This window comes from Anneissia japonica, unplaced genomic scaffold, assembly GCF_011630105.1.
Source record: "Anneissia japonica isolate Jap-2015-1 unplaced genomic scaffold, ASM1163010v1 scaffold1165_len1893470_cov193, whole genome shotgun sequence".
Lineage (NCBI taxonomy): Eukaryota > Metazoa > Echinodermata > Crinoidea > Comatulida > Comatulidae > Anneissia > Anneissia japonica.
Window position 1 is genome coordinate 1832431 of NW_022709613.1, and position 10712 is coordinate 1843142.

At 32.2% G+C, this 10712-nt stretch overlaps 1 protein-coding gene across 1 annotated transcript in view; it reads left to right on the top strand.

Moving 5' to 3' along the window:
• The first annotated feature begins 1844 nt into the window (after window positions 1–1844).
• Window positions 1845–10712, top strand: part of LOC117106840 — a 15668-nt gene continuing 6800 nt past the window's right edge. Inside the window, exons 1-4 of the mRNA XM_033248313.1 lie at window positions 1845–1949; window positions 4455–4552; window positions 5141–5336; window positions 10387–10527. Coding sequence (XP_033104204.1) covers window positions 4475–4552; window positions 5141–5336; window positions 10387–10527 — 415 coding nt within the window. The 5' untranslated portion in view covers window positions 1845–1949; window positions 4455–4474. The remainder of the gene's footprint in view (window positions 1950–4454; window positions 4553–5140; window positions 5337–10386; window positions 10528–10712) is intronic.

A 10712-nucleotide genomic window follows, 5' to 3' on the forward strand; every position in this document is an offset into this window, starting at 1 on the left:
CAGTAACGCTACTGTACAGGCAGGTACTAATTAGATTTAGCATTTGTTTATGATTAAATCGTAGTTATGTCGGATTAGTACGTACTAATCGCTTTCCAGCTCTGCCATTTAGTTTATCGATGAAAGTTAAGTTTAAAAGAGTAGGCCTATTTATATCGATATCGTTATCAACTTGTCATGCTGCACGAAGGAATATTTTAAAAGAAAACACAACTATAGCCCTGAGCATAGAGCAAAGAAGCGAGGCCGATATGATATTTCGAGCTCAGAATATACAAATATAGCGCCTATAAGAAATATTTATTTAAAAGTGCAACTTTATGAAACGTGAAACTATTCTCAAAATAGGTGTACGTCGGAAGCAACATCCAGCCGTAAATCGGATTACAAACGTTTGGGGTATCTGGAAAGTTGATGATCAGTTCAGGCTGGAATGTTAAAATTTAAGAGTATATTAATAAATTATTGTCTGAATGAAATTCTGAGAACAGACTGCTTTCAAAATTCTGAACTCACGGTTTATTCAAGATTATCCAAGACACTATGTTTATATTTAGGCCTATCACATCCAACGGTATATTCATTCGCAAATAAAAAGAGGACATGACAGAGAAGTGTGAACAGATGCTCTTGTTCCGATTACGTCCAATGTCATATCATGCCTCGATAAGTATACAAACATTTATCAAAAAGATCAACAGTTAAACAAAATTGGCATTTAAAGAGAAAAAACGTGTTTACATTTAAAATTAAATTATTAATATTATATTTTCACTTCATTTTAATAAAAGAAAAATATAGAAATCTCTGAATAATGGGTAAAAAAAGACGTAATTAACCTAATACATATTTAACAGTACCGGTACAGTAATGGCATTCAGTAGGCCTATTACTATGGCATTAATATAATATTTACAATACATACATTCCATTGAGGATTCTCATTTGATTAACTAAAATAATGTTGATAGTAATTGTTATTGTCGTAATGGAATAATAGGCAATAACTGGATTTGCGTCAGGAGAAACATGTATAGGTGTATTTTTTGCCCTACCTGACGTGGAAATGTACCGAATACTCAGTACATTTGAAAACAACTGCGAAAAAAATCGCAAATTGTTCTCGGGTGGGACTCTAACCCACGATCTCCAGATCACTAGCCTGGCATCATACCTCGAGACCACCGAGCTTGCGCCTGTTGGTTTAGCTTGAATATCAACAATGCAATGTTCATCAACTTGTCCGTGGTCCACAATGCATGTTAGCTTCTATTGGTGAACTGTTCCAGGTTGTATTTCGCTATAGCAGGTCTGAGTACATCATAGCTTCTAACACAACGAATTCCAATACTCCTTTGAATTAGCGGATTATCAATTCGTACAACGCAACATGTCATCCAGATATAACGGAGTAATAACCACGGGCACGAGGCCACCTATAGTAAAGTAGTACTCAACATTTTACAATAATAATATTAATTACACTAGTAAATCCTAAGATATTACAAACTGTCGTTAATAATCATTGTCTATCCACAATATCTACCTTACTTTTCATTAGTTATCGGCTTGTCAAACGACGGTCGTAGACGAAGTAGGCCCTACATTATACTGATCTTAATATTCAAACGCTTAAGCCATGATTGATTTTCAATACAATATTGCAAAACTATTAGTGATGTATTTACATTTAAACTTGCGTGAACAGCATGAAAAACAGATGTTACTTTCAATATGTAATTATCAAACATTCAAATGAATTAACTTTTATCGTAACCAAGAAATAACACCCAATTGGGATCACATTATTATTCGGCTGAAAATCTGATTGGGTATACATACATAAGGATTATACTTATTTCGATAACATGAATATTCCATTTAAATGTCGATAGAGACACCATCCTAATGGAACACGATTTGTATGCCTAAGTCAGTTTTCAACCAAAGTAAGTATTTTTCTTTTCTTTCTATGACCATTAAATATTGAGAAAAAGCGAGGATTTACTAGCTACTAAAACAGCAACAGCTGCATTGTAGGCCTGTTGAAAAAACTGATAGATTTTTCTGTATGGTAGGCATCCCAACTTCTATTTGTTAATAATTGCATACTAGAATAGGAGGGGAAATAGGTATAATTAGCATTAAAGATAGATTGTCCCATGCAAAGTACCCTAAAACTATAAAAAAAAACATTTTAAAATTAACTTGCTCATCTTGAAGTAACAACAAGCTTATCAACTTAAACGTAGAAATTAATGTATTTAAAAGGTGTGTTCACCAATAATTTTACAGTGAAAATGATAAAAGTACTTCTAGTCACTGAAGATATATATTATCGTTATTACCCTTTTCCTTTATACAAATCAAAGTACACATTATATAATTTTAATAATTTGTAGTATATACATACAAAGGCCAACATATATACTTACATACACACAAACTTTGTAAATGTAAGCAGATTAAAAACATTGTTATAATAGTTTTTTTTTTTAAGGAAGAGTAACAAATAATCATTATTTAATTTTCAATTTTGCAGTCAATACAATTTCTCAGTACGTTAATACACAACATTTTGTACTTAAATTAAAATATTTTTTACGACTAATTTCATTCTTGGATTTATTTTCTTTTTAAGGCAAATTTTAAACAAAATAACACACAAAAAGAAGAATTAGCACTTTCAATCACCACTTATCAATATTGCTTTAATTTATGTATTTTTCTTGTTTTACTTTTCTATTGATCATTTATTTTATATATTGTGCGGTTACCATTTTATTCTTTTTTTATTCACCTTCATTAATGGCATACAGTAACAGTAATGAACAAGACAGCATAGCAATGCAAATGAGTAAAGGAATAATGAATTGGGTACAGATATTGGCAGTTATCGTTTTTGCGCATTCTTTATAATAAATATATAACCTTCTTGACATCTTTCCATTTTACTTCAGTTTTTTTCGCCTGTAGTATAAATTTCACAGTCAATTATGTTTTTTAGTGCATAAATAAAAGGTTTCCAGTAATTTACACTCGCAGGTATATTTAGTTCGGATTTTTTTTTTTTTTTTTTTTTTGTGTGTATTTTTTTTTTTGTGTGTGTATATCGTAAACATGGCTCCATGTATACAATTATCAACGCTTAGCACAATGTCTTTAAAGGCCTATCTCAATGTGGTATTATAATGGTAAGTGGTAAATATCATATTAATAATTTTATAAACATTTTTCCATAACAGTATTGTATAGCAGTCAAGGAAAATATGTTTTTCATCCTCTAGTTTATCGACAAGTCAGTATTGTTTAGCTTCCAACTAAAACGTCTTTTATTAGTTGAGATAATTCTGTGAAGAAATTTGAAATTAAATCGAGCATACTTAAAATTGTTTATTCTTTTTACTTTTCTTAACCAAACCAAATTCCAATCAATTAAACAATCATGAGCTCAAGTTCCCATTTTGATTGTGAAATTGGAGGAATAAAGACAAAGTTTACAAACAATTATATATTATTTTTGATTTAGCCCTTAAAACATGCTGATGCAAACACTTATTTAAGGCATGTCTCATTGAAATGTGAATAATTATTTATAATTGCCATCCATTATTTGGGAATAGCTTCAAGTAGAGATGTATATTCACCTTTATTTACCAACTTTTCTAGTATTTCTTTCCCTGTCAATAGTCTATTTTCAACAACCAATATCTTTAATTTTAACGATCCTCTGATTTATACCATTTTAGTAAAGACGAGATTTTGCATTTATATTGATGTATATGTTACCCCATATTTGTTTAACAATCTGGTTGTTGTTATTTACTTGATTATTATTGATATTGTTATTTTATTCAATAATCGCTTCAATATCTTAAACTAAAATGGGGATATTTTTGTATTTATTGATGTGTGTAACACATTAATGTTAGTCATATCAAATAACAATTGCTCTGATGTAATCTTATTTATGTAATATCGTGGGATAATTTTCTATCTGGCATAATCTGCTTTCATAAGTTTTTTTATCTAAATTGTTATGAAAGCTTTCCAATGCACGTTAAATTCAGGTAAGTTTTAACGTGCTCCACTCATTGTTTTCCGTTAATTTTTTTTTCATTCTTTCCGTTCCAATGAAATCCATTTGGAATTTCAATAATTAAAGCATTATAAATGAGTTTTGAGAGTGCCAAATTCTTTACAATTGAGACTTTCCCCATTAACGACAAATTTCTACATTTCCAGGCTTTGAAGACTTTTCAAAAATGAGCAACTTCATCCGTAATTGTTTTTTTATAATTTTATGTAATCTTCTTGGAGTTATAGAGGAACTGCTTCTTCGGTTTATAATTTCCAACAGCGCCCCAAAAACTTGAACGTTGCCTAATTCATTCAAGTTTACTTAGCTCAAAATAGACAGTAAATCCTTACGAAATATAAATATTGGCTTACAGGTTGAAAATACGGAACGAATATGGCGGAAGGAATCTCGCTAAAGGGAATTGATAATTATGGAAATACAATTGACATATGTGGCACAAATAGAAACAAGGTATGTGTCTTTTTTTATAATAATAATAATACTAATAATACTAATAATAATAATAATAATAATAATAATAATAATAATAATAATAATCATTATTATTATTATTATTATTATTCATTATTATTATTACGTTATTATGATTATATTTTTAATAGCCGATGAATATAATATCAAAAGACATACTTTTTCATTTCATTTAATTCATTTGTCTTTATATAACAATATTCATAAATATTCAAAACACCACTACTGTAATATCCATAAACATAATGTGCATACAGAAACAATTGGATTCGAACACGAGACAAGGACACACTAAAGATGAACTTAATCGCTGTCTTATACACAGGCAATAAAGACAGAAACAAACATAACTTTTAAAGAAACGAGATATTCATTTGAATTTGTTAATTTAAACGTAAGCCTCATTAACAAAGTTAGCCGTTCCCAAAGAAATAGAAAAAGGTCATTTAAGACATGCATTTATTAACAAACCGAACAAAGAACTAACAAACATTGAAAACCATTGATGAAATTAATGTTTTCTTATCAAAGAAAAAAGTTTAATTCTTAAATTCTACTTTTATCTAGCAAGATACTAAATTGGGTACAAGTTCTGTGTATACAGGTGGTATCGCTGCACCGAGTAACAACGAACTGAAGGCTACACCGACATCTGAGACTGGTCGGCATTTTAAACGTAATAAATACGCATATCTGGTCGTCATATTTGCCGTTTCAATTTTCATAGCTTCTATTGTATGCGCATGTATAGTTCTTTTTGTAGGTAGGTCTGTTTTGCGTTTCATTCTGCTCGTATTACTAAGACACAGCTTGATATAAGTATGGCTCTTCGATCAACTTTCTTAAGATTTATATTGAGACCTTTTGATTGACCTGTACAGTTCAAGATATAAACTAGACTTACTATGTCTCTTTCTACAACAGAACATAGTTCTTTTTTTCATTGCTATGAATCAGAAATGAAGTAGAAATTGACACAAAAAAATAGTTAAAAAGTGTAAAGTAAAAAAAAAAAAAACCACGGAAACCTAAAATACTTATAGTACTAATGAAATTATGAATAAAATAAAACAAAACAATGAAAACCTGCAATTGTAATAGTAAGGTACATCGAGGTCAACCATCGCGCACTATGAGTCAACCTTGTATAAACCAGTGCATTTTCCGTCTGAAAGCAAAAGATTTTTCAGGCATATTACGGTAGTTTTGAATTTAACCTACCTGCAGCTGGTTGAAATTTGAAAATTTGAAATTTGAAAATTTGAAATTTGAAAATTTGAAATTTGAAAATTTGAAATTTGAAAATTTGAAATTTAAAAATTTGAAATTCGAAAATTTGAAATTTGAAAATTTGAAATTTGAAATTTGAAAATTTGAAATTTGAAAATTTGAAATTTGAAAATTTGAAATTTGAAATTTAGAAAATTTGAAATTTGAAAATTTGAAATTTGAAAATTTGAAATTTGAAAATTTGAAATTTGAAAATTTGAAAATTTGAAAATTTGAAATTAGAAAATTTCAAATTTGAAAATTTGAAATTTGAAAATTTCGTATTTGAAAATTATGAAATTAGATACAATTAAAGTGTACTATTATGTAAATAAGTGATGATGGTTTAAACATAAGTCTCTTAAAAAAAAATCAAACATAATTTAGAAATTCGTATTGTAACAGATTGAGGATATATATATATAATACACATACTTTAAATAGTATAAGAAATATATTTATAATTATTTCATTAAAAAATGATTATTGCTTTTGAAAATTGATTTTTCTTCTTTCAATCAATATCCATAACAATTTTAAAAAGCTACAAATCATTTGAAACAACGGGAAATAGTACTTATATTAATGAAAAATAAAAAGAATAGCAATAGTAAGATATTGTTAAAAATATAGAAAGTTTGAATATGTCTTATTCACTTTAAATGTTTAATCCAGGCGATAACCTAAGCACTCAACCAGTTTGAAAAACATGCTAATAATAGCTTAGTGGTTAAGAAGCACGCCTTCGCCAGGACAGACTTGATTGTGTCAGAAAAGGCAATAAAAGTAAAAATCAGCTCCACTCTAAAACCGAGAACACGTCGTCAAACGATCACAGAAAGCGGACATGTATTTGTCGTACGAACGTCCTATGACGTAGTGTGCCTTGATTCACGCGTGGTGTATAATACTGCAGCGTCTGCCAGCCCCTACACATTTCAGACGCAACGTTAAGACTTGCACTCACTAATACGACGTACGACGCACAGTGGGCCAGACTGAAGTCAAAGTGTGCCAAAATTAATTACTCATTACAGAACCTAATCTAAGCGAATATAAAGATCTATGTAGAGGTTTTCATACCCGTAGAATTCAATAAAAGCATTTTCAAATCCATATGACGTCATTTTTGTGTTGTTTTCTGATTGGACGATATCAGTTTTTATTGTAACACCAAAACAAGTTCATATTGCAATGATTTTTGAAATGTTTAAGGATGTTTGGGATAAAAGAACCCCTGTGGGAAACATTTTTTTGTATTTTCTATAACGTCATCAAAATGCATTTTTCTGATTGGACGGGGCCAAAAGTTTTTTAGGCATAGGCCAACATTTAAAAAATTCTATTGTTAATCTTACAGTGAATATAAATGTTTTTTTTTAATAAATCGAAATCGAAATCGAAATCAAAATTCATAATAATATCAGACAACCTAATTTGACATTTTAAAATGTAAAATGTGTTTACATCTGCGAATCCATGGAATTCTCAGACGTTAGGCCTACACCAATGTCATGATATATTAATTCCGTCCTCAATCATATTAGGTCTATTGTAAAAGTATCGATAATGGTCGTTTTATGTTTTTTTGATAATTCTCAGTGCAGTGTGAACGAGGAGGCTTTGAAAAGGAACTTTATGGTTCTACAAAATAAAGCATGTTTTTTTGCAACGCTCACTTTGGTGTAAGGAGGGGTCTCATTTTGTTATGGAGCTACAAAGATATGGACAATATTTCAATCTGTCGTAAAAGATTTCGATTTGGGCCTCAGGGATGACGCCAGCGGAGGGGGAGGGGCAGGGTCCCCGTCGAGGAGAGCTCCCTCCCGAGCTCCCCCCCCCCCGGCGTTTGGGGAGATAAACTACCAGTACCGGTACAATTCGTCGGAGAGAAATAAAATGTGTATGTATTTTCTACACATTAGAACGCCCCTTGCAATGCTGAATAAGTTCAGTGCGTACAACATCTCTTGTACTTTACCCTTGTGCGAAGTCTCTGGAAAGATCCTCCCATACTTCGATAGGACGTCCCGGTTTGGGTTGTTTTTAAGTCTCTGGTGGGTTTTCTGCTGGTGTGGAAAGAATATTTCTGTTCTGTGTCAAAACATTAATAACTTCATCACAAAATGGAATCCTGTTGTCAAGCCACGAGGTATTTTTAGAACTCCAGCAAACACGTGTTTACTTTCTTATAACGTTTTTGGCGAATGTTGGGGTTAGGTATGTCACAAAATAACGTTTACACAACGTTGTAGGAACGTGCAAACGTTGTGAAATTATGTTCATTACGTATTTATGGTTCTACAAAATATTTTTTCTGTCGTTTAAACATCGATTTATTATTGATGCAAACTTCAAATTTAAACCAAAACATATATTTTTGTTCCCCAATTTATATACAAGAAACGTGTAAATTTTGAATCGTGTTTTGATATAATGTAGTCAATTATAGCATTTGAAATATTTATAGAGAAATTTCCGACATTTGTTGAAAAATACCACCCTCAAAATTCGTTTAAATGTAAAATATTTTCAGGATAGATTCACCAGGGTATACCCTTCTTCAATCATGTGAAAAAAGGTGTAAAAGCCATAGTCACCAAAATGGACTTTTGGCACACTTTGATTTCGCACTGGCCCACTGTGCGACGGTCGGCCGACGAACCCAACTCCACCCCTCTGTGAGCGTTAGACAACGCGACACCATCCATCTGCCGATTGTCGGTGAGGAATCGTCATTGTGCTTTTCCATTTTTATCAGAGTGTTAAGTGTTTTATCCTTTAATTGTGTAGTCTGGTATAATAGTCTAAGTGTAATAAGAAGAAACTTGATAAAATTATGAAAACTGCAAGTAAAATGATAGGCAGAAATGTTAATGTTATCGACGAGATACATACTCGTGATGTCATTAGCCAAGTTAAGAAAATTATGGAAGATTCGCATCCATTAAACAACGATAATGTTGTAAATAACTCAGGTAGACTCTGTCCATTAAAATGCAAGACAACACGGTGCAGGAAATCTTTCTATAATTCAACTCATGTTTTCAACTCAACCCTTTAGAGATAGTATTTATATTGTTTTGTATTGTATTATATTTTTTCAAGTATATTATACTATCATCTCAGGAATTTTAGAAACATCCCCAGTTTCTGACCGAGGATGCGGCTCTCAAAATTGTACACGCTTTAATCACTTCACGTCTGGACTACTGCAATAGTTTACTTTATGGTCTGCCGATGAGACTCATTAATAAACTTCAACTGCAACTCAACTCTGCTGCTCGGGTAGTTACCTGCACTCCTCGATTCGATCATATAACTCCGGTTCTCACGCGACTTCACTGGTTACCCGTGAAACAGAGGATTGAATTCAAAATACTTATTTTTACATACAAAGCACTTCATGGGTTAACTCCTCCTTATATTTCTGACCTCATAAAACTACGTTCAAGCAAATGCAATAGACGACTTAGATCTACAATCGACTCAACTCTTCTGCATATTCCATCTTGTCGCTTGAAGACTTACGGAGCAAGATCATTTCAAATAGCAGCACCTAGGCCTACTCTTTGGAATAGTTTACCTACAGATGTGAGAAATGCGACATCCTTGGATGTATTCAAAACTAAATTAAAATCACACCTTTATACTATATGTTATTAGTTTTTTTCTTTCTCTTGTTTATAACATTAGTTAGAATAGATACCGTGCATCATTATGGCACCTGTGAATTATGTTCCGGCCAACCAAATTGTTTGACAATGGTCTTAAATTGTGAGAGAACGGTGCTATGATGTGCGGTTCTTCTGCTATAGTCCTTTCATTTCGGTTCCTTTTCTTAGTTGGTTAGCATAGAATCTTTTGTTGGATTTTCTTTTTTCCTTTTTTATTTTAACGCATTGAGACTTCGGTGTAATGCGCTAGAGTAAATCCCACTACATTACATTACATTAGGCTATATTTTAAGCGCAAATACTCCTTTGTGTTTTATATTATTTTATACCGTATTATTTATGTAGTGTCAAGGAAATCAAAATGTACACCTTGTTATGTGGTCGTGACAATAAAGTTTATCTTATCTTAAAAATGATCGTAGCGTCGTAGCGTTGTGTTCTCCATGGATAGCGTCAGCCGGCGACCGTCGTACGCAGCGACTGCCAAGTTTTAGTCCACTCAATCGTTGTTGGCAGTCTGAGCGGATATTCGTTCAAATTAATGTCGTTGGTTCGCAGTGTAATGAAATCGCCTTAACTTACTACCGTCGCTGAGTCATGAACATTTAAATATAATTTGACACTAAAGCAGTTTAGAAGCTTTGGCGCAAACCCAAGCATTATTTCTGTATATCTAGTAGGGGATGCTTGCGTTTAGGTCGGCATATCTATTTTGCACTAGAAGAACAGCAGAGTGGAGAAAAATTGCATCCATCCAAAAGACGAATAAAAGCAAAAAAAGGGCTACTACCCATTGTGTGCTTTGAATTGTTTTTAATGATGATGAACCTAATGGCGATGATAATATGTCTGATTATTTTTTTGCAGGTAATAGGACAACATCAATTCCACCTATGGATAAAAACACTTTGCAGTGCGTCAATAGCACGGTATTACGACTAAATGCTAAGGAAAAAATAACAGCTCGTCATAACAATACAAGATTAGAAAATACGCTACTTCAACCAGGTTAGTTAAATGCATTAGGTTATTTTAATGGTAATTGTGATGGCCAATTCTATGGCGGTTAACTGTGTCATAAATGCCACGCATACGATTGCGGCATAGGCGTAGATCCCGGGGGGGGGGATGGGGGGGATATATCCCCCCCCCCCCCAATATTTGACAAGGGGGGATGGTCCATTGAATCATCC